The following is a 24,429-nucleotide window of genomic DNA, read 5'->3' as shown; positions in this document are numbered from 1 at the left end:
AGGAGAGATGCAGTAATGGAAGGAGAGATTGGTTTGACACAATGCAAAACTGAAGGTAAACTAAGCACCAGCATCTGGGTCAAGCAGAGCATCTAGGGTTTTGGGGGTAGGTGGTGGTTTGCCTTCAGGTAAATGGAGCGGAGTTGCCAGGGTCGTCAGTCGCTGACCCACCCAGCACCTCCTTTCATCATCTCACTGGTTCTGACTTTGTTTTTCAGAGAAACTCCTTGATTCAAGAAAGCCACCATGAAAGGTGAGGAGGCTCGGCAGAGGAGAAAAGAGGGCAGAACTAGAAATGGAGAGCGATCCAGGCACAAAGCAAAGAGCAAGGGTAAACACAGAGAGAGCAGACTTGGCAGCCAGGAGGCAGAGGATGTCTCTCTGCCCGCACAGCAGAAGCTGTTGGCTGAGGAGAAGGCGTCCATGGCAAAGTCACGGGAAGAGTCAGCCATTGCGATTTGCCTGCAGGTGCTCCTGCCGTACCTCCTAGCTGGGTTTGGCATGGTCTTGGCAGGCATGGTTTTGGATTATGTTCAGGTAAGGGAAAGGAACTATTCTGATGTACCTGGTATGGGATAGGTGGGAAACTTCTCTTCAGAAGCAGGGATTTGCTCTGGGGTTAGCAAGTAAAGGAAAATGTGCAGTAGTTTTGCATACTAACATGTCCTTCCAAGGCAGGTATATGTATTTTGTGCAGCTCTCAGTAGACGGCATGTGGTGTTTTTCTGGCCCGTTTTTGTCTTTTGGACGTAATAGACACCATGGTGCTGAAGAGTTTGCAAAGAAGCTGAGCCATCTAAGTAGTAAGGTGCAGTCCTGTGCAGCAGTCTTTTAGCTTGGTCCCAGGAGGAGGATGGCTGAATTGCAGCCCCAAGGGCTGTGATGGCATAGTGCTTTTCTGAAATGGGTACAGCTGTATTGCTTCTGGCTCTGGATGTGGCTCTGAAAAGCAGTGCGTCCCCTGCGAGGAGCCGACCCAGCACTGTTAACACTTCATATATCCAGCCCAGGCTGCGCCCCACATCCTTCTCAAGGGCCTTGTAGCAAGTAACATAAATCCTTGAGTGTTCAGTCTTTCAGTCTGACTGATGTTTTAGTAACAGCCAGGACCAGACCTTGCCTCCAATGGCATAGCAATACAGCGTTTAAAAGCAGCAATGAACGCCTACTTTCAGATACTTTAAAGCTGTAGTTAATTTAGAGATTACAAATTGCTATGCCTTTGTACTCTAAGTGACTCTTATTGCTGTGTGCCTTTTAGTTAACCTGTGTTATTTAACTAGCTAGCTGTTGGGTCAGACTGCCCTGAGTTATCAGATACAGTGACACTGAAACTACTGTGCTTCTATTGATATAACTTTTACAAATCTGGAGGTGTGTACTTTTGCTGTTAGCCCCAGGCAGATCTCCCTAAGCTATAAGAGCTATAGAGGCTTCACTGTAGGAACAGAGTATCCTTAATTGACCTTAGCATGTGCTCAATACCCAGCAGAATGCTCCAGAAAATACCACATGAAATCCAGAACCCCACGGCAGACTACTTTAGTCTCCTTAGACATTGTTCTGAGAGTCCTAAGCAGCCACTTGACATGCACAAGTCTGTGGTTTTCCTTTTTATTTTTCAGAGTGCTCAGACCTGCTCATTCCTATGAGTCTAAGACATGTTGCTTCCCATAGTGAGATATTAAAGTGAGAAATAGATTGCAGATAGATTTATGATCTTGGAAGACCGTTTTTCTTTCAATGTTTTTCCTTTAGAGCGCTTTTTTTTCTTCTTCTTTTTTTTTTTTTTTTTCTAGGAAGTATTGGGCCACTAATTTAAACAGAATGTGAAACAAACCTCTTACTCTTCTGAAACCACAGAAGTCTGGTTTCTGCTTTATGCAAATAAAGAGCTCACAAAGAACATTCACGTTAGTGCATAGAGCTTGGGAAGTGAAGCCATGCAACATCACATAAGAAAAATAGGCCATTGGCAATTAGCAAAATGACTTTTCACGGGTAAGCGTGGACCACTTGAATGTGTCTCATCATGAAATCACTGCTGCTGGGAACTGCCCTTCCCTTAGCTAGGCAGTCCTGCCCTCAGACCTGCTGCTGTTTCTGTGGGGCAACAGGAGATTCTGCAAGGCTTTGGGCCCCAGGCATTTGCAGCTTGCTTGCTTTTAGCTCACCACTTACTCTCAGTCCCCTTCCCTTTCCTTTCCTAAAGTGGGGAACAGAGGAGCAAGGTGGGAAACAGGAAGAATACGCAGCCTGATCTGATGGAGAGCTAGCAGAGTCATGAGTGCTGGTGCTCCAACAACCAGGACGTGGGGTCCCCAAAAGCCAGTGTCCTTTGAGGGCTCTGAGATGTTAGACTACCACTGTCTGCTGCTACTGGTGCTGTGTTGCAAGAGTGCTTGTTGTATCCCTGTCCCTTCTTTGCAGGGATGATAAGGTACGTTTGAAACTGCATTCCTTGGCACTTGCTGTCTTTCCATTTTTTGAACTGCAGCAGTGGATGGAGTCCCCAGATCAGGATGAGGGCTCCAGCAAAGAGGCTGTTTCTGCTTTGGCAGCTCTACGGCAAGACTACCTGTTGGCTAATGTGTGAGAATAGGGGTATTGGTGTATTTGTGTGCAGAGAAGGGCAGCAGAGCACTCCCCAGGTTTTGTCACGAAGAGTGCTACAGCGATGAGGTGCATTTTTTCCCCCAACTAGCTATAATCTGTTTTTGGCTGCTTGGCAATGCTCTTCTTCTTCTCAGATGTGGTATGTCTCTTTGCCAACAAATACGATATATCTCTTTGCTAGGAAAATGTGACACATCTCTTTGCTGGCAATAATGGCATGAGACCTTATCAGAGACTCCTTAAATGCATAATAAAATGACCCGGTGTACACGCACAGGTCACCTGAACCAATTACCTTTCTGTACACCGATTCATCGGTCGAAGGCTTTTTATGGTGCTTGCTTAGAAACAGAGAGAGCTGAAGCATGATAAACTTGTAACCCCTGCCAGGTTGAAGCTTTAGAACAGGATGTGTGGCTGCTGTGTTTTTAATGTCATTTGAGTCATTCAAGCTCATTGATATTTCCTTTACATTAATGTTGCTGCCTGTCAGCAGTCCTGCTGACGGATGTGATGACATAAGGTATGCATGTTATCAGACCTTAAAAAGCGTGTAGTTGCTGCCCAGAGCTTGTCCTTTATTCTTTTTTTGCTTGAAGCCTCTGAGTTTCTAACCAGAACTGCGCCTTCATGCCTTTGCTGCCCAGTTCCTGGCTGGTATAAAGAGGTCAGATGATGTGTGGTTATTACAGGATTTTTATTAACCTCCCTCTTCCAGCTATTGTGGACATTTTTTTTCCCCAGTTAGATTAGCTGAAATATATTCCCTTTTTAGCTTTCAGCTAATCGGACTATTGTTAGGTGGAAGAGGTGGACATGTACACACCAAGCTAGCTGGGAGTGGAGGAGGCTCTAGGGGCTGTCCCAAAATACTAACCTAGAAAGGACAGTTTCCCATTTGTAGTTAGGGCTCGTTTTTCACCCTGCTGTGCTTGCAGAGAGATGTGTTGTACCACCTCGGCCCACCAGGCTTGGTATTTTGCTGTGTGTGATACCAGACCAAAAGAAGCGCACCATCCTGCGAGTGTCCTTAGTTCTCTGTTTATCTACAAGGCAAAAGTATGCCTTGTTCTGTCCAACCTTGCTAACGCACTTAGCTGCAAGCTGGGAACCAAGTCACGGGGGCAGAGTCCACAAGCCATTAATCTTTACATCTCTTTGCAGAGAGTGTCAGGGAGGTTGATTAGTACAACAGGTATTAGTAAGTCAGTGCAATTCAAACATTGAATTTGAACTGGACTGAGAAACTTGAATCTTTCATGCCTACCACTGAATATTTTTTTCACTCATTTCTTTCAGTAGGGCATAGCTAGGTTTGAACCTATGGCTGGAGAGTGAAAAAGCCCAGTGGCCAACCTACTAAACCAATCCTATACTCCTTCATCCTAAATTATGTTTTTAAAGCCTTTTCACTCTCTGTTCTAGTTAAGTTTTGCCCAAATTAATTATTGGAAAGGAGCCCCAGCAGAATACCCAGTCTTCCCTCCCCTCATGCTTGACTTTGAGCTGAAGAGTTCACTGCAGTCTTTACCGAGCAGGATGTAAATTCTTTGTCCATACGTGGCTGTGATGCAGCTCTGGTTCTTGGGCTTGTGTCAGCTGTTTGACCAGGGAGACTTTGAGGGGAGACCTCCCTCTCAGTGACCATATCTTCCTGGGAGTATGCAGAAGCAGAGTGTTTTGCTCTAGGACAGGAAGGGAGACCAGCTCACAGCTTGCCCTGGAAATATTCGCCCTTTCTCTCCTTTGCCTGTGGAGTAGCGAGATTACGGAGCTACCTTAAATAAGCTCTGGCTATGACTCTTATCTTGGCCTTTGCAAACTAGCAGAAAGTTGAAGTGATGACAGCAGATAAGGGTGTTCGCTTTTGAAGCTTATTGGCTGGTTCTCTAGATTTTTTTTTCCCCCCCCTGAAAGCCAGTCATTCGGAGGTATAGCTGGCACAGAGCGATCGTTACATCCCGTTGAGACCGTGGAGGGGACGAGAGGGGCCAGGGTCTAGAAGGGCAGATCTTCTCTCACCAGCTGGCTTAACTGTCACTTGCCCAGGGATGGAAGCTGCATAATATAGTCAGCCGGCAGAAACGTCGACTCATGTTTTCCTTGACCTTTCTTCACCTTGGAGGAGAGCAAAACGGATCCTGGCTGTTAACTCCCCACCTCCTCGGCCTTGGGACAGCGAGAAAAGTTCAACGTTGCTTATGGTGGGAGTGAGGGAAGTGGGGCTGGCTCACAGCAGGCTTATATATTAAACCATCGTATCAAAGGCAAGCCGCGGTCTGACAAGAAATGTAACCTGAGGAGAAAGGACACTAGTGCGTTTGAGCACGCTGAAGGATTCTTGCATGACCTGTCACTCTTTCAGTGCTGTAGCCTGAGCAGGTCTTACTGGTTTTTACCGAGGTGGTGGGAGCTGAATGGGGTGTGGGCTCGTTTCTATTCGTCCACGGACATCTCTACAATCTTCTTTTATCTTTAATAATTCCCCCCTGGATATAACTCGGAGAAATAGTGTCCGTCGGGTTTGCTGCCACCTGGGCTCAACCCAGCTGAACCAATTTTGGAGGATACCCTTGCTGCAACTCTCTGGACGCGCTCCTAGGAGGAGAAGAAGAGAAAACAATTTGACATCATTGTTGTAGTTTGAGGAAAAGCGTATTTCTTTTGACTTCAGAGTGAGCTACCAGGAGGATCTGTGTGATGACCTGATCTCCCTCCACTTGTGCTGCTGAGCATGGGGTAACGGTGTTCGACCATGGTGGTCACCCAGTTGGAACTGGAGCTGTGCTTTCATGGCCAGAAGCTGCGTGGTTTCACCTGCAAGTTGACTAGGTCAGCCAGTGGATTTCTCCCAGAGACCTCCTTCTCCATTGCTTCCCAGATTTTCGTGCCCTTCCTTCTGGCTGGCTTGGGCATGGTAGCTGCTGGCCTCTTGATGGATGTTGTTCAAGTAGGTACACGTGGTTAGGCAGCTTCAGTAGTGAGGGGGTGGGCTGCTTCACTGACCTGGAGTATTTGTGTTTTGCTGGGTTTAATGTGTGTGGTCCTGGCAGCTGGTCAGCCAAATGTCTGTGGGCTTTTCCTGTGCTAGAGAGATGCTGTCTGTCTTACGATCAGTGCATGGGCTCCTTGTGAAGTGGGATAGCGGCTTTCAGAGGGGCTGCCTGACGCTGCTCTTGCTGCTTTAGGCTGGGGGCTCACTGCACTGCATCCAGCTAAACACTCTGGTGATGACTGCTATGAAGCAGCTGGGATCAGGCTGCGGTGTGTTCCCCTGTTGCATGATATTCTTTCTTCAAAAATGTCTGATAAAGAGATCTAGGTCAGGGTTGTTACTAACTACCCGTTTCACTTGGAGGCAAGTTTATATGTTTTCAGTTCTTTGCAAACAACCTAATGTAATCTTTGGTCTAGAAGGTATTTAGATACTGTGATGAAACGCATGCCAGCATGAAAAGATAAGCATTGCCTACAAACTTAGTGCTTCTTGGCCAGATTCTGAGGTGGGTGTAAATTTGGAGTAACTTCCATCGACTTCCAAGGAGTCGTGCTGGATTTACACCTTTGTGCCCACAGCCAGAATCTATCCCATCTGTCTTTCCTTTGTACCAGGGGCACAAATAGAAATGCAAAATTTGATCTAGTTTGGGCATCTAATGCCAGTGGATTTACAAATCAAAAGGCTGGCACAGTTTCCCAGGGATATATCCTGCAGTCTGAGCTCACTGGAGTACATTAGATTCTCTGGCATTTGTACCACAGCAGGATCTAAATATGGACACTTGAGTGTTTGGAAGGACAATACCTTGCTGTTTTTTTCTTGCACTGAAAGAAACAAAGAAGGCAGCAAAGTTGAATAAAAGGGAATATGAGGAATATCAAAGAAGGGTTAACTGGAGTGCACAGCTGTTGCTATGCTCTGTTTGTTGTCTCCACCTTGTTGTGCAGCGCTTAGGCACAGACCTGTCTTGCAGCATTACAGAAGTTCTCAAACTACCCAAGATGTTATGTTAATATTTAGCAGTTATCTTTGGCCAGATATCTCCAAGAAGTATAAAGACATTGTACGTACCCATTCTGTAGCCTTGGCAGGTGAATAGGTCTTTGTTTAAAACAAATCCAATGCACTTGCTGAGAAGCGGGCTCTGTTAAAGAATGTGACTGTATCAAAACTGATGGAAAACACAATCCTTGTGCACCAACATTGCACATGTCCTTTAAAATACCAGAGCACAGCCTACTTTGCTCACTTTGCAGTATTTGCTCTCTAGACTCTTAGAAATGGGGTCATGCATGAAGCACAGTAATAGGAAGTGTATTTTTTGGTGAAGGTGTTTCCAATTATACTGAAATAGAAGCCATCAGTCAGTGGGTTCAGCTCCCAGAGGAGGGAGCTAGTGCATTGAGAATCACAGCCAGCATCGGAGAGATGTTATTGAGGTAAGCTGACATGATGTCAACAACCCTCTTTTTAAAAACAAAACCAGTAGCTGGAAAAATCCAGGGATTTTAGCCTTTAAGGGTTCGGATTGTTCTTTTGTGCTTTTTTGTCTGTGAGCTGCTTATTTTCAGCTTTTCTTCCTGCAGCATGAGAACTAGAAACTCACTGTCCTGTTTTGTTACTTAGAAATACAGTGGCTGTGCTGGGAATCTAACTGTTTCTATAATTTGTAGAGCTGATATTGTTAGAAACTGTAGAGCCAAGTGGAGAGTGCTTATTTGTGTCCATCAGTCTTTACAGGACTTCAGCAGTTTCCGATCCATGAAATCAAGAGAGATCTCTCCAGCCCAGTTGACATCAAACTCAAATTTGGGTCTCTCTCACTGTAAAAGGATGCTCAAAGCAATACCCATTTGCCTTTTTCTCTTCTTAGGTGCACAGGTGATGGATGCAGCCTCTATACAGGACCAAGATCACTGCAAGGGTCTTTTCTTGCTGAACAATCCCACTTCTACCTTCACTCCAGTGATCCCTGGTTGGTTGGTCTGTCTGGATTCCAGGCTGGCTGGCATTGCTGGGGAAGCACAAACCTTGTGGGACCCCATCAGTGTTTGGTTCACTGTTTTACAGTAAGGTGAAGAATCAGGTTGAAACTGGATGATCAGATTTCAAACCAGAGAGTTCAGGAGGAGAGCTGCCCTTTCATCCTCCCCTTCCACACCACTGCAACGTGACACAGTCCAAACAGAAGTCACAGATATAAGATATTCCTATCCTTTGTTGATAGAAGCTCATGGGATGATTAACATTGAAAGGGATTTTGAATTGGCTTGGGCTTTACAATCCAGGATCTTTTGACCTTTCTGTTGATTTGTTCAGGGCAATGGAAAACCTCTGAGATTTTCTTAGCTGCTGTGGGAGGATGGACACACCAGGAGAGGTAGCAGAGGACGTGGCTGGGACTGTGAGGACAGCAGTGTGGGATGGTGGGGTTAGGCTGGAGCTGGAGAGTCGGTGTCAGTACATCACAGCCTCTTTTCCCCTCTGGGACCCCATGAGCAGATCCAGCTGCCATGGGGATCACAGGATCAAGTGAGTCAGTGGATCGTAGGGTGACCAAGTTTCTTCAGTGCTGTGCTTTGCAAGTTGTGGCTGTAACTCCGTTATGGGTGCATGAAGTGGGAAAAAGTCATTTTCTCCCTTGGTTTCCTTGTGTAGATTTGATCTAGGCCAGTTTTCACCTCAAAGGACAGAGATGCCTGCTTGACTCCATCCAGCCCCTTGCCTGAACAGCCTTAACCTGCCACATCCACCTGCTCCTTCTGCTGGCAGTCCTGCGTAGCAGTGGCACAGGGACCATTTATTTATTCTGCATTTCTGCAGTCTCCAACACAGTGGAATCCTGACTGCTGTGGTATAAATTAGTGTGAATCTGTCCTCAGGCTCTTGGTGAGTCACTAATGAGACTCAAATGGAAGCAATTAAATCAGCTTTGTTTTTATTAGTACAGTTGTGTGATTTTATTATTAGTTGTTCAAAGCTTTTCAGAGTAATTATATATAAGCCAGTGCCCCAAAAAAATCATACCTCACATACTAAACCTTCCGTTACAATGGCTTGAGACCTGTAAAATCCATCATTAACACAAGGATTGGAGCTTACATTGATACAACAAAGTCATATCTCCCAAAGGAGACCTACATGTAAAATACGAGCAGTTGAGTTTGTCTCTTTCTTTATATTTATATCTTTTTATGTGCAAAATATGCAAGATCTTACGTACAAATGCCTGTACATTTGTGTATTTTAAATGGTTGGGCTTTGTTACATTGCGACTATGAACTATTTTTTCTCCTCTTTCTTTTGAAGGTGTCAGAGATGGGTTTGGATCTTTTTTTATTCTTAATTAGAGAGATAGGAGAGAGGGTAATTTGAGTCTCTAAGAGATGTCTGTCCCTTTTCTCAGGTATTTAAGTTCCACGTTAACAAATTCAAAGAGAATTGCAGTGTATCAAATAAGGTAACTCTGCTCGTGTTGTCTGTTATTTACTCACAGTAGGTAACTTTTAACATTTTGAAATGTGCCAGGTTCCAGATCAGCGGTGCCAGGAAATAAGCCTCCTCGTATTGATAATAACATTTTGCCTATTATCTGCACCCCTGAGGGGTGTCTTGCACCACGTGCTCGGGGCTGGCTCACCCCCTCTTTCATTCATATTGACTCAGAAGGAAGCTGTTAAGGCTTCCCAGCAGACAGCCACACCACCAGCTTCCCACAGCTTCTCAGGGCACAGTCAGAGCAAAACACCGAGCCGTTACACCCTGTGTGTGTTTCCCAACAGGCTGAATGGTGAATGTGTTGACATCTGTTGAGTCTGTCTCACCTTCTGGATATTCAGGTTTACAAAATCCCAAGGGATATGGAGAAGGTAGGCAGAGCTCTGTTGCTCATGTTTGTCCTCCAGCACAAGAATTCAGGACCATCATATGAAACTCAGCAGTGACAAGTTCAGAATTAATGAAAGTTCTCGTGATGTGTAGCTAAGCTGTGGAATTTTTTGCCCCAGGATGGCACATGGGCTGGAGGGGGTAGATTGCACGAGTACCTGAAAGAGAAATCCTTCCAGCAGTGCTAAGTGCACAGCAGCTCCTCCAGCTCAGGACACTGTGGCAGATAATTGTAGGCTGGAAAATACACTGGAGAATTATCCTATATGCTTGTCGTGTTTATAGGTGCTCATTTTATACATCTGAATTTCACCAGTGATAGAGGTAAGAATAGATTAGATGGACCTTCAGTCACTGCAGCTGCTGTTTTTTCTTGTATTCTGCTCTTAGATGTTAGGTTGGTTGATTTTACTTCACAGTGAGCTGCTCTGTTCTGCAGTTTCATTCTGATGTGAGCCTCTCTGGCTACTGCGTGACTTTGCAACATCCTTGTATGCACAGGGGGTAAATGAATTATATTGAAAGGCACCGCATGGTAGATACACTAGAGAAGATGTGTGTTAATCAACAGAGTTTAAGGTTTCAGATCATCTCCAGTGTTGCAGCTAATTCAAGAACTTTGTATAGCTCAGCTTCAGAGGAGCAATGATAATGAAGATACTGGCCCAGCAGTTCAGGCTTATGGGATATCTTAATTCAAAATCCTTTTTCCAGCTGTGCTGGGAGTGTGCTTGGTAACAGGAAGATTTAGGAACTGCCTGTGGAGAAGAGATACAAAAAAGTCTTTCAGTCCCACCACCAGTCTTAGATGCTTAGTTTGAGATTTGGTAAAGAAAGACAGACGTGACTTTTTGTTGTTAGATCATTTCCAGATCTTTGTGTTTGTTCTTATGAGTCTGGATAGCAACGGTAGTTCCTGTGTCTAGTGTCAGTATAGAGGATGGAGGGCGTGCTGTATTTCATTTGGCTTGTGAACCTTAATAATTTCTGATGTTGTTGGCTAATGCTAAAGGTACATTTTAAGTTGTAACTTTCCAAAACCTGCTGCTGCCCTCAGGAAGGTTTCTACACTGTTAGGATAGTGTTTCGTTGTACATGAGATCAGGAAGTATCCTGCAAGCTAAAAATTGTTTACTTCACTCCCAAAGTGCAACCAGCCTCGGGCAGAATCTGCCCCCATGTGCCTAGCAAATACCTGTAGAAGAGGGGCTGAGATGGGAACCCGCTCTGCTCTGAAGCAACAGCAGTGCAGTGGTCAGCATCACAAATTGAGTTGTTTTCTTCTTTTGTTTTCTCCCTTCTAGCACTGGGCTGTGTTTCAGACGATTACAGAAGTTTTTATCCTGGTTCCTGCCTTGGTTGGCCTGAAGGGTAATCTCGAGATGACGCTGGCATCCAGGCTCTCTACTGCTGTGAGTGTTAACAAGGCGGTGGTAGTGGGAGGGAAGGAGTTAGCAGGAGGCATCAAGAGGTTCTGCTTTTATGTAACCACTCTGTGTTTGAGACAAGCCAGTTTCTTCTAAGTAGAAATTAGCTGTGTGTGAGTGTTAAAATAATGTGTTTGCCCTCATTTTATAAATGGAACAGAGAATTTCTGTCTGCTCTTTGAACGTGAATTAATCCCTGTGAGGCCAGTTGCTCCTATTTAGGGCCTGGTGACACAGGAAGGAGACAGAGCCAGGGATCCAGAGCTATCAGCTTTGGGACTGGATTGCTTTTCTGTGGCTATTGACCCTTGAGAGAACCAGGGCTGCCCAGCAATTCCATTTGGGGGGGAATAGCCTGAGGCTTCTTGGGACCAGCATTAGCTTTTGTTGCTCTGGATGTGATCTCTCAGCAAGGTTTCCTATCTCCCTAAGCAGTTTTGTTTGCTTTCAGCTGTCTGGGGGAAATTAGAGCTTAACAGAGCAATTTAGGGGGCCAGAAAGAGGAAAAACAGTTTAGTTTGTCCAACATATGGTCTGTGTGAGATTTGGTGGATATGCTCACTCTGTCTTAATGTGGGTGCCCTACAATGCCTCTGCACTTCCTTGTGAGCTTCTGGTGCCCCTGGGGTGCTGGTTGGGAGCACAGTAGGGATGTCTCAAGAGGGGAGTGCAGGGAAGGCTAGGAGATGCTGACTTGTCCTTGTTTCTCTGGCTTTTAGCGGCCTCTTTCCCACAGGGGCCAGATGAAATTGCCTTCAGCAGCCACATTTGCAACGGGGACAGGTTTTCAGGGTGTCTCTTTTGATTCCTAGGCTAACACTGGACAGATGGATGATGCTCAGAAGCAGTGGAAAATGGCCACCTGCAATTTAGCCCTTATCCAGGTGAGTCACTCCAGCTGGGAGAGGCAAAAAGCCCTTTTCTCTTGTTATTCTGTAGTCTGACAGCATCTGTTCCCAGCACTTCTGGGTCCAGAGCTATTGATTTGGGGCAGATATTCTCAACAGAGCCAAGCAAAGCCTTGACCTCCGATAAAGCTCTGTGTAGCTCTGGAGCTTGTTGTTCATCAGCAAAACAGATCTAGACATACATTGCCTTTGTGGACAAACTGAAATAATGAAAGAAACTTCTTTTGCAGGGGGAGCTGCAGCACAGTCGCTGTTTCACAACAGCCCCCAGATAAAGCCTGTCATTTACAGGCAAAGTTTGGGAATCAGCCTGGGGCAGGAGGGGAGAGATGGGAGAAACAAGCTCTTTCTGCTTGTTAAAATCCAGCAACTAGCCTAGGAGGTTGCACATGGCAAGGCTAAAGGGCTTGCAACATGTGTCTGTGTGCTTTCCCTTATCTCCTTCCACAGCTTTCAGCTTGGTAGAAGTGCTGTGTTGATGGGAAGCCCATTTTTGTGTTGACCAGGACTATTCCTTCACTGATGGACTCAGTGTCCTTTGCTGAAGTGTTATCTGCCCTTTGCAGGCCTCCAGAGTTTTTCTCCAAACTTTGTCAGGATTATTTTTTTTTAATGTAGCGAAGCCTTACAGGGATGCTGCTTAAATGCACAAGCAATCAGCATCTCTGCAAGGGTTTGCTTTTTGCCCTCCTAGCTGTGCAGAAATGCTGCAGTCACGTGGAGCCAGGCCTGCCTGGGAGCAGATGTGGCTGATTGCTCACCAGCTGTCTTTTGGCCCCTAGGTCCAGGCCACCGTGGTGGGACTTCTGGCTGCCGTTGCTGCTGTGATCCTGGGAGCCATCTCCAAGGGCTCTGTGGAGCTGAGCCAGGCTGCTGTGCTGTGTGCCAGCAGCGTGACCACGGCCTTCATAGCTGCACTTTCTCTTGGTGAGTCGTTTTAGTTCCTTCTCAAATTAAATGTGCAGTACTCAGGTGCAGAAAAACTTGTCCCTTCTGCCAGGGAGGCCCTGCTGAAATCCTTTTCGTTTCGCACAGGGATAGGGAGTGGAGGGAACATTAGTCCCATGTCCACAGCTTCATCCTTCTGCTCCCTGTCCTTGCTTCTCTTCTCCCAGGATATGCTGTTTCCTGGGCTCTTGGCATCTACAGCAGCAATCAAAATGTCCCATGGTACCTGACTTGCACAAAAAATGCCCCGTGCTCTGGGTGGGTGTAAACGTACACGCGCACACTTTTTCTCCATTCACCTTGGGTGACGTATTAGCCATCCACTCTGTCCCTTTTGTAGGGGAGGATTAGCTGATGCCTCGGCACAAAGCAGGGTATTGAGAGTCTGTTTGTTAGCAGACAGCTCCAAGCCATGCTCAAGATGGACAGCAGAGGATTGTGGCTGTCCCTGTGCATTACCTACTCTGAGCCCTGGCTCTTCGTGTTTGCAAGGCAAACATGGTGGGGTGGACAGGCAGGAGCTGCTCTGTGACGACTGAGGATGAATATTTTGTAGGTCTGCCATGTGAGGGCAGCATGATACCCTGAATAGAGGGAGCTGGCAGAGTTGGATATAGCAAGTTTTCTAAGCAAAAGGGGCAAGTCGAAGCAAGTGCATATCCTGAAGCTGGAGTCAAAGGGTGATCGTAGATGCCTTTGATGAAGAACATTACATGAGGCAGTTGTTAAAAGAGAAAAACAGCAGCCCAGCTTTCATTAAACTCTTCCCTTCAATCTCTCTGCTCAGTGTGATACAGAGAGGCTTTGCTGCTGCGCCATTGCAGGCTTTCAGCTGGCATTAGTTTCTTCCCTGGACATGGCCACAGCCGGCCTGTGTGTGGGTGTGCATGAAGGGAAACTGGTATTTCTGTGACCAGGGAGGGAGGCAGTGGGAGCTGTTCTGTGGGGAGGGGAGTGTGGGTGTCTGGGAGGGCTGGGAGAATGCTACAGTGCGAGGATGTGCTTTTGTATAAGGCACGTTGTATTGAGGAAAGTGGTATTTTTTAGGGGAGAGCTTACACTCCTGTGCTTGCTCAACTTTTGCGGGCCTGTGCAAACAGACACAGAATTTGTGAGCAGGAGCAAATCCTTTCCCAGGCTTCCTTTGGTGCATCCTGTCAGCTACAGGAGGATTTTGAAGAGATTTTTGTCATGTCTTGTCCCAAGGCTGCCCTTGCCAGGCACACAGCAGTGAAGGTTGGCCAGGCAGAGTGTATGCCAGGTGGCCCTTCCACAGACCTGTGAGAGATCTGGTGGCTGAGGATTCTCACCTGTTCATCAAGCCTTGGGATCTGTGCTCATTAACGTACTTGGGCAAGACAAACTTCTCTCCTTTCTGACAGTCTTGAAAAGCTGCTGAATTTTCCAGGCGCAGCTCAGAGCGTGAGGGTAGAAGGGCAGGGTGAGCCACTTCCATAATAACCCCACGGCTCTGGATCTGCTCCCTGAACCATCCCTCCCCATGTGCAAATTAAAGCAGCCCAAAGACTGTCGGCTGCGAGGGGTCTGTCTGATGGCCGAGCTGAAAAGCTAGTTTAGGCTTTTGCTTACTGCGAGTAAGCTTGCTGCTCCTTGGTGGTTCAAACTCCTCAGAAATTATGGTCTAATATGGAAAATATCTTTGTGCTGCAGAATCCAGAGTAGGAGATGGCACCGGGAGGCTGCTGCATGCCTGCTGTGTGCTTATCTATGAGTGTGCTTCGTGCCTGGTTCTGCTTCAAGGCAGCAAAGATTAGGCTGCTCAGGAGGGGAGCTTCTACATTTGGGCTGCCTGCTGGTATCTCCTTTGATCCCTGGAATCTGCCTGTGTGCCTCTGGGCCTTTGGTGAAGTTCACAAGGGCAGAGGCATGCCCTTCAGATTGGTGAAAGCAAGAGGACAAATTCCTGGGGATGTCCAGTATTCAGCTGTGTGATTCCGCTATGGGCGATGTGCTGCTTGCTTTCCCCAGACCCCGTGTCCCTCTGGGAACCAGAATAGCAGCTCCAGGGTGAAACACAGCAAGATGCTTCCTCTGATGCCTGCTCTGTGTCTTCTCTAGGTCTGGTGATGATTGGCGTGATCATTGGAGCAAGGAAAGTTGGGATCAATCCAGACAACATCGCCACACCCATAGCAGCGAGCCTTGGAGACTTGATAACCCTTTCCCTGCTGGCAGGAATCAGCAGTACCCTCTTCAAATACATAGGTAAGGTGTTTAGCAGGGATTTGCAGCTCAGCAAGAGATGAATCCTTGTTAAATTGTTGCAGGGCACTTGCACATTTCTGGGATGCTTCAGAGCGGAGGCTGTCATACCACTGAGGTGGGAAAATGACCACAAATGCTTTTTCCAGGCTCTCTTTCAGTAGCAAACTGGAAGGCAGAGCCTAAGAAATGCAACTAGTATTTCTCAAAGAAATGACCAACGTTTATCACATAGCTTTGGATAAAAAGGTTGACATACGTGACACTGTTCCTGCATCTGTCACTAGTCCAGCATAACTACTTTCTGTGCATGGTTTGTAGCAGGCCCCTCCTCACAAAGCTATTTCAGGGTTTTGGCATTTGTAAAGTATTCTCATGTCTTCTCATGTGGAGAGTCGTGGATGAACAAGATGACATTGTATTCTTGGAGTTAGGGAGATAGTGCTGCATTGTTTAATGCTCACGGGGCTCTGAGTAGGCGTTGTGGCTGTGAGGTTAGCTGTGCTGCTGGTTGGCAAAGACTTGGGCACCTGTTGACGTTGAAAAGCACAAAACATGTTGCAACTTGGTGATATGTGCTTGACTGTTGCTTGTAAAGTACTCATCTATTTACCATGAGTGTAACCTAGAATAGGAACAGGAAAATAAAGAAATCCAGCAAGCTCAGTGCCATTTGAAACCTAAACTGTTGCTTCAGACTGTGAGCAGCAGTGACAGCAGCTGTTCCCAGTTTGCGTAACTCACTCCATGTGCCAGAAAGCGAGGGAGCACACGTTGCAGGGAGAGGCCCATGAATTGCTTCCATCCAGTTCTCCTTGGACTTCGGAGGTGCATTTTTTTATTAGGCTTTTTCCATGACGCCATCACACCTGCCTCTGCCTCTGTAGAGTTCATTTGCCTTTCAGTTGCTGTGCCTCTGATAATATCTCCCAGGGAACACATGGCAGAACAACATGATAGCCTCTGTGGTTGTGACTAGAGAAGCATCTGTGATGCTTTCAGAGTAGTTTAAATAGTTTCAGCCTCTTGATATGGATAATACTCACCGCACAGACACCTGGTTGTTGAGAGCAGAAAGTGAGTCAGGTAAAAGGAAGGCACCATTGATGGTGGTTAAATAAATCTACTTCTCTCCCCAGTGTGTAGTAAGGGATAGATGGTGATGTGGCTTCTGGATCCTACCAAAATATATCCTTCAAAAATACCAGTGAGTCCGTAAGTTTGGGGGGCCACGTGCCTTCTGGTACAGTACCTTCTCTTTACAGTGAATGCACCCTTTTGCCAATGAAGATTTCCAGTTTTGTAAAGATTAACCTTGGACCTTCCCAGTCCATAACGAAGATATGAACTGCGTCAAAGGGTTGCAATGTGCTTAGGGGCTGTTCATGGTGTGGCAGAGTTGGTATGCAGAGACCTAAGTCCATTCATTCCAGCAGGAGTCTTTCTGTAGGCTTTGTAATTTTTGATAGATACCAGTGCTGCGTGTATGCATCGTTTAAGAAGGAATTAATGGCCCAAAACAACGAGGGTGGGGGTAGGAAATCCAGTACAGCAGCAAAGTCTGTCATACAACCCATCTGTCCTAAAATGCCCTGACAAAACAGCGACTATTTACACCCCAGAAGTGGTTGCATTTCAGTGCTGACTAAAGCCACATGTAAAGAGTGCATCCCTTTGTGTAAGAGCTCTTGATTCTGTGAAGATATCGTCAAATCAATGCTATCTCACCCAGGTAGCCTGAGGCCCTGACAATGTCATTTTGAAAAATGTGCACTTCGAGCCTGCAGTCTCCCAGATTACCTGCAAAGCCTGTGTTACAAACCACTGGCAATGGCCCCAGCACAGCGACCAGATGGAGAGCTTTGTCGAAGAAGTGTTTTTATATCAGAAGGGTTGGCATCATCCCCATCGCTTGAAGGTGTTTCTCATGGTTCTGAGTCATGTTTATTTTCTTTTGGTTTTGCACATACGCTTATTTTTTAAAACCTTTGCTTCTAAAGGTCAATTCAAGGTTATGCCCCTACTGAACGGAAAAAGCACCTAATGGAAACACATGTTAGCTAGCTTGAAAGAAACCCTGGATCTTAACTGGCTAATACATGCAAGAGAGCATTTGTCCCTGTAGAGCAGGCCAGCTGCTCACTGAGCCTGCTAGCTTATCACAAAAAGTACCTATTACGTCTTGTTTTAGATGAAGGCATGAGGTGTCTGTCTTAAACTGATGCAGCTTGCACACAGGAGAGTTCCCCCTCTTGCCCTGCTGTTTTATTTGTACCCTGAAGCTGGAAAGTTTGTAACTTTTGTCTTGCTTAGCTGGAGACAAAGTTGGAGACTTGCACATCTTCAGATATAACTTGCTTTGAGTCCTGCTGATTTTCAAATAGCATCCTCTAGCAGTGAGTTTCAGAGGTTAATTATGAATTTCTGTGGTGGAGTGAGGTGGTCATGTGGGGAATATCTTGGTTCATATGATTTTTCTGTTAACGTATCTCAGTCTGAGCCAGATCCCTGCTGCCTTTCTTCCAGACTTTATGCAATATAATTTTGGCAGTCTGGGAAGCCAGGGGCATTTAATTCAAGATTTCTTTTCCTTGCCAGATGTGAAATATCTTTCTCCTCTGATCTGTGCTGTCTTCATTGTCATGATCCCACTCTGGGTTGCTATCGCCAAGCAAAGTCCTTCCCTTGCTGAAGTTCTGAAGTCTGGATGGCAGCCGGTTATTGTTGCAATGAGCATCAGCAGGTAAACCAAGGAACAACTCCCGCTAGCCCACACACGTTTGCGTGTTACAAGGAGACCCTGTGCTCATTTAGAAAGCCATAGAAAGGGAAACTGGAAGGGAAAGCAGAAGGGTATCTCAACAGGCTGTGAGAAAGCAGATAGGGAGCTCACAAATGACTGGAAAAAGCAAGTCATTGTTTTAAGTCCCACTCATACATTCACATACCACATGGGTGCAAGCCAGGAAACCAAAAAGGGAGATGATAACCATCGCAAATAGTCAGACTTCAGCCTCATTTTTATTCGGCTGTAAACGACTCTGGTGAATGTAGGGCCAGGTAGTTCGTTCCCCTCTGTGCTCCATCATTCAGACCCAGCTGAGACACAGTTTTGAAAACTGCTAAAACCAATATAGAGGTTTAGCAAAACTTTTGGCAAGGATAGTAAAGCTTTCCTGACTAGTATTTTGCTCAGAGGGGGTCCTTGCTGATCTCCTTATTCCATTAACAAAAAATGCAAGGCTATCAGTGAAAACAGATGTAAAAGGAGTAAACGTCTGCTATAGGGAACAGTCCAGCACTTTCAATGAGGAAGAAGATAATAACTTATAAGTTATTATAAGAAAGAAGATAATAACTTATCTCTGTGTGCTGTTTTCACAGCACAGGAGTTGTTCTGGGTAAGAGAGATTGATCCACCCTCTTTGCCTGTCCTTTTTTTTACAGCATCGGTGGGCTCATCTTGGACAAAACTGTAACTGACCCAAAGTTTGAAGGCATGGCCGTTTTCACACCTGTGATTAATGGTAGGTTGGCCAGGGGGGTTATATGCATGCTTTTATTTATTCCTCCTCTGTCTTCTCAAGGCTTACGCTATCCACTGTTGTCCCTATGTAGGAGTCTCTTTTCAAGTCCCTGCTCCCATCAGCAGTGGAAGTGAAGTCACTGGTCTCCATTACATCCCTGCTTACTGGTATTTTGAAGCATCTCTGGTGCAAAATAGCAGGCAGGGCTGAAACATACTGACAGAGCTGTTGGAAAGGTTAACAACATCTGATGATTATCTCTGATAGCTATGCTGACACCTTCACTTTCATAACATCAGACCTACTAAGGATGTCACAATAAATCCATTTTCCATCTCTCTTCGCTCGCTAATTTGAGCTGCGCAATCATCCCCTAAACAGTGTGATGATAAAGACTAATATATTATGTATACATATATATGTATACAAGATTATGTGTATAGATTGTATATATACATAAAAACATCTTTTGTGTGTATATTTATTTTTGTAAGAAGCCTCACAATATTCTGTTATAGACACATAAATGTATCGGTATAAACTGCTGGGGATCACTGAGAATCCACTGGGTTGTTTTTCTGCCATTCTAATGTTTCTTGCAGACCAGGCCCATTCCAAGGGAAACCCATGTTCCTAGGGAAGGCTTGGCCTCATGCCACTGTCAAAGCGTGGTGTCATCTTGAAATGTCAGAGGGTGTCATCCAGCTGTCACCTTGCTGGATCTGCATAAAGACAGCCGCCTTGGTGACAAACTCTTTCCAGCATGGTTAGCCAAAGAGCCCGATTAGGAAAGTACATGTGTCAACAGCCATTTAGGTGAACAATGGCTGACCCAGACATCAGTCTCTGGGGGTGGGTGACTGTTTGGCAGTGCTCTGTGACTTTGCACAGGTAACTACATTGTATATGCACGAGAATCCTGCAAAGAGTAGCAGTGTGTGTTTCAGAAAGCTTCCATGTTGGATGTGCTGCTCTGTCAGGGTGTTTTCATTTTGGTTCCACTCTGGCAAATCTCACGTTTAACGATGTGAAGAATCATTTAAAGAATTTCCTTCTTTAAGGCAATGAAAACATGAGAAGCCTGTGCAATCCAGCTCAACGTTACCTTTTCTGTGTCATTTCTACCCTGCACACGCTCAGGATGGTGGAAGTTTGCTCCACAGATCATCAGCCCTCTATTTTCTACTGGAAAATATAGCAGCTTTTTCATATTTACTAGAATTAATCAGTCTGGAAGGAATTAATTTCCTTTTAATTGCCTAACATATTTGGGCTCTGATTCATTCTCATATGATTCCTTCTTTAACAAGTGTGTCAGATGCCTTCAGACAGACATGTAATCAGTCTCCATGATGTTTGTTGTCTTGTTCTCTGACTGAGTAAATCCAAGAAGTGGCCAAGAGCAGCAGCTGCCATTGCCTGCACTGCTTTCCCCAGGTATTGCTCACAGACTGCACCAAACCAGGTTCAATTACATCATCTTCCGAGGCACGTTGCATTTACTGCTGGTGCTGGCAAGGCAGGGAGAACATTTCCAAAAAAGCAGTCAGAAGGAGACCATCACTGGAGCCATCCTGATTTTTAAGAGTTGTTCCTACCAGGTGAATAGCACAGCTTCACCATGACACGTGGGATCAGATTTTCTCACCGCTGCTCCTCGAGAGCTTGTAAGTGAATGCAGATTGACCTGTCTTGGGCTAGGTTTGAGGCTGGTATTTCCTGCTGCAGTGAAGGTGGTGTACAGGTTTACTGTGTTTTGTCCTCATAGGTGTTGGAGGGAATCTGGTCGCCATCCAGGCCAGCCGTATTTCCACATTCCTGCATTTCTGGAGCATGCCTGGAGTTTTGCCATACAAGATGAGGCAGAATTGGCCCAACCCATGCACCACATTCTTCTCATCAGGTAGACCTTGAACTCTAGGTGTCCATGTCTCAAGGCCCGTCATCACAGATAGCTCCTTTATCAAGCCTGGTTGGCGCGAAGGACTAGGTGGGTTTCAAAGGCAGAACTCCCTTTCTCCCTAATGGGGAAGATCCTCAGACAGGCAAGCAACATCTCTGCAGCAGGCAGCTTGAAAAAAAGCTTGTATGTTTTTGCTCACTAACATGTAAAGAAAGTGGTCTTCAGGAAATGCTAAAGAAAGTAATTGAAAAGGAATCTGAGATTTTATCTGATAGAAGGTGATTTTAAGCGTGGCCAGCCTAGAGCCTGTTGGCAGGGGGCTGAATAGAGCTGAAAATCAGTAACTCCTTACTGAAAATCAGTAACTCCTCCACCTTCAGCCGTGGACAAACCTAAACATCATTAAAACTCAGTTTGGGTCTGTTGTCTTTTTAGACTGCAGGTTCACTCGATTTTCCCTGCTAGATTGGGAGTTACTGCTGGAGCAGACTAAAAGCTGGGAAAGTGGGTTGCAGCAAGACAGAGCAGAAGCAGTGGGAGGGAGATAGCTGCTGAGAAGGAGTGTTTAGAAGATGTAGAGTGAGAGGATCAGCATGGAGCATGTCTTTGGCACAGTTTTCAGTGCCAGACAAAGCTGCTGGGCTGATACTACAGATGCTCCAGATTGCTGCATGATCTAGAAAAGGCATTACCAATGTGTTTGGTGGGAGGAGACAGACCCAACTCTACGTACCAGCATTAAAATACACAACCATCTTCTGTTCTGTCCCCACTGTCTGCAGCCGTTGTGATCACTTTTTCTCTGTCCTCTGCAGAGGTGAATTCCAAGTCAGCCCGAGTCCTGTTCCTCCTGGTTATCCCAGGGCACCTCGTGTTCCTCTACACCATCCACCTGCTGCAAGGAGGCCACACTTCTCTGTCCTTCACCTTTGTGATGTTTTATCTGACTGCTGCTTTGCTGCAGGTAAACCCCAGCTTTTCTTCCAAAAGGAATACTACAAAATAGATACCACAAAACCAAAACAGTGGCCAGGCTAGACAGGAGTCATGCTAAAGCTCCAAGCAGTGTCCCCCATTTCCATTCATTTCAGGTGTCCTTTCTACCAAGCAACCTCTATTTTCTACTCGTCCAGTAATATTTCACCCTAATTGCCACTGTGCAGTTTCCCACAGAAGCACAACTGCCACTAAGGACGAGGGAGGGATTAGAATGAGATGAGGAAGAAATTACTGTTATCCACAGAGCTGCAGTAGGCAGACACACATAGCTTAGGTACCTCTTGCTGTAAGGTGGTACCTTTTTACCACATTTGCTCCTTGAGTTGTTAAGCCTCAGTTATTCCTACTGGTCATCCTAGTAAGGAGCAAATGAAAGACTATGAAACCCAGCCAGCAGGTTTCCCCACTCATTTTGGAAACCAATTTCATATATCATGATCCCTTTGGACGGGGCCGTATGAGTCAAAAGCGAAGGGAAAACCCAGGCCTGGGAAGCTCGTCACGGAAAGTAAAGGTTTGGGGTCAGCAACGGGCAGTTCAACCAATTTGTTCTGCCTGTTCCCTTTCAGTGTTTTCACTGCCCTGTAAACTTTGTCGTCTCACTCAGAAATGCATGCATCTGTCACAAACTCACAGAGGCTCTGACTTCACTTGCCCTTTTAAATCAGTAATTCATTAGGTTGTAGGGCGAGGCAGCTGGCTTCTCACTTTGCCTTACAAGCAGCCTTGTGTCCACGGGTGAATTCCTTGCGTGTGTAAACAATCAGTTTTTCTTGACCTTTGCACAACCCAAAGCCCCGCACCACAGCCATAGTTGTAAAGGAAAATATTTATGCTTCTCTTTATGCATCGAGGTAACTCCTCAACCAGAGCCAAGCATGAAAATACACTGAATAAATGACAGTGTAAAGAGCAGAATCCCAGCAACGCCACTGACCCCAAAAGACTCCCATGGAGCCCAGCAGAGGAGAATGTGCTCAGCCTGGTTCTTTCTTCCCATCCATTACAATTTATAAAGAAAACCAGAAAGAATGAGAGGGGGAAGTTCGGTTCAGCTGGAGGAAGCCCAAAGAGAAAGATTAGGGGCCTAGAAAACATGACCTCAGAGGAACAATTGAATGGACTGGGGTTAGCTAGTCTAAAGAAGAGAGGCTTGAGAAAAATCTGGTAATAGCCTTTAAACTACCAAGTTTCTGTGGGGAGGGACAGAATAACGCTTTCTCTGTGGTCACTAGGAATGAATCAAGAAATCAGGGGTTTCAAATGGAAAAAGACAGATTTATGTTAGACCTTGGAGAAAAGAAGAAAAGTCAAAAAATTAAGCCGCGGGGCTGATTGCTTACAGTGTGTAATCTCCATCTTTGGGGGTGGTTTAGCATACATTTAAACACTGTCAGGAAAGATGGGGACATATTTCACACTGCATTGAGGCAGAGGGACGGACTTTATAAAACTCTTGAGTTTCTATTCAGATTTAGTTTCTGTGATTCTGCTGTTAATTTGCTCCCTCCATCTCCCTCTCCCTGCACCCAGCTTGCTGTTTGCACCTTTAGAAATGCTGCCTCTCTCTTTGGTTCCTGTTGTGCTGTGGTCCCCTATGGGGGGACTGCAGATGTGGAGTGCAAACTCTCCCTTCTTAATTCAATTAACTAGACGGTCTTTAATCTTTAAGAGAAATATTTTCTCCTCCATCTGTTTATCAGAAGCGGGAGCAAAATAGGAATTAAAAGAAATCACAACAAAGATTTTAAAATTGTTGAGATGAAAAAAATTATTTTATATTTTTTTAACGTTTCAGTGCTGCTTGGGATAACTTTGATGTAAAAACTGCCTCAAACTCTAGTTGCCCACTGAGACTTTTAGGAAAAACAAAGTAGACGAGATTTGAATTTCTAATGGAAAGAAGAAGGATGAGGAGAAAAAAATCTGGTTGCAAACTTACGCTTTGGGGCTGCCTGCGTATCCGCAGCAACCCTGTTTCTGCTGAAGTGAATGGGAGCTGAGGGAGGTTGTGTGTTGCCTTCTTGCTGCATCACAGCAGAGCCTGTCTTGCCTCTCCAGGTTGGAATCCTGCTCTACGTGGCCGACCTAATTGTGCGCCTGATGTGGAGGAAGGCGCTGGATCCAGATAATTTCTCTATCCCCTACCTCACTGCCCTGGGGGATCTCCTGGGCACTGGATTCCTCGCCGCCTGTTTCCGCCTGGCTTGGCTAGTCCACGGCACAGACATGACCCTGGGGAACTGAGGCAACGTGCGCTGCTCCACATCACTCGTTCAACACGGTGCTTTCCTCCGTGACAGTGGGGTGCTTGGCGATGAGCGCTGGGTCACCCGGCTGGGTTGGGCCTCCCCTGCTGCCCCACCGCCCTGCCTCTCCTCCCCGTCGTGCCTTACAGCTGGGCTCGCCCACCCGGAGGAATCAGCACCCACAGACTTGCGCTGTCGCACGTGAGTAAGCCGGGTTTAGGCAGCACCTGCTGCTCACACCCACGCCCGGCCAACGTGGCCCTAAGGAGCTTCTGGGCTATATTGTACTGAACGAATGTTTCGGTCGGCTGCAGTCCCTAAAACCAACACAGTCTGCAAGGCTGCTCCAAAGCCTGCTGAGATTGCTGCATCTGATCCTGCAGGTGTCACAACATCTCTGTCCAGCTCTGACTTGCCATCCAGGAAAATATTGTATTCGCCCCCTTTCCCTGGAGGAGGGAGAGCATCCAGGTCTTTAAACTCATCTCCTCTCTGTCGCTCAGATGCTTAGGGTCTGACGCAGTGAGTGTCTCGCTGGCTTGCACCCAGCAGGAGGTTATCTAGGGATACCACCTACCTAAGCCAGCAGCGTTGCTGTTGTCTGACCAACAAGCTGATTTGAGTGCATTTTGGGGGTAGGAGGGCTGGTTTTGTTTTTACGGTTTATGAAATGTCCAGTAGTTAAAACGTTTATAGAAACACACACAAATAAAGTGGTTTAAAAAAATGGAATGCTGTGG

At 46.1% G+C, this 24,429-nt stretch overlaps 1 protein-coding gene across 2 annotated transcripts; it reads left to right on the top strand.

The window, feature by feature from the left end:
* Window positions 1-246: 246 nt before the first annotated feature.
* On the top strand, window positions 247-24,421 carry SLC41A3 (solute carrier family 41 member 3; the record flags this gene model as incomplete). 2 transcript variants are annotated; one of them, XM_084292784.1, is made up of 10 exons in its annotated part: window positions 247-537; window positions 10,810-10,917; window positions 11,745-11,816; window positions 12,623-12,767; window positions 14,868-15,014; window positions 17,610-17,754; window positions 18,459-18,538; window positions 20,307-20,441; window positions 21,257-21,405; window positions 23,502-24,421. In XM_084292784.1, 10 exons carry the CDS (start codon window positions 247-249, stop codon window positions 23,685-23,687), a joined length of 1,458 nt encoding a protein of 485 aa, XP_084148910.1. In that variant the 3' UTR covers window positions 23,688-24,421. The 2 variants fall into 2 exon arrangements, with proteins under 2 accessions (XP_084148910.1, XP_084148911.1); XM_084292785.1 differs by lacking the exon at window positions 247-537 and adding an exon at window positions 4,499-5,566.
* Between the last annotated feature and the right edge of the window lie 8 nt (window positions 24,422-24,429).

This window comes from Netta rufina (assembly GCF_964035555.1).
Source record: "Netta rufina genome assembly, chromosome: 10".
NCBI lineage: Eukaryota > Metazoa > Chordata > Aves > Anseriformes > Anatidae > Netta > Netta rufina.
This window is presented reverse-complemented; position numbering and strand designations above follow the sequence as displayed.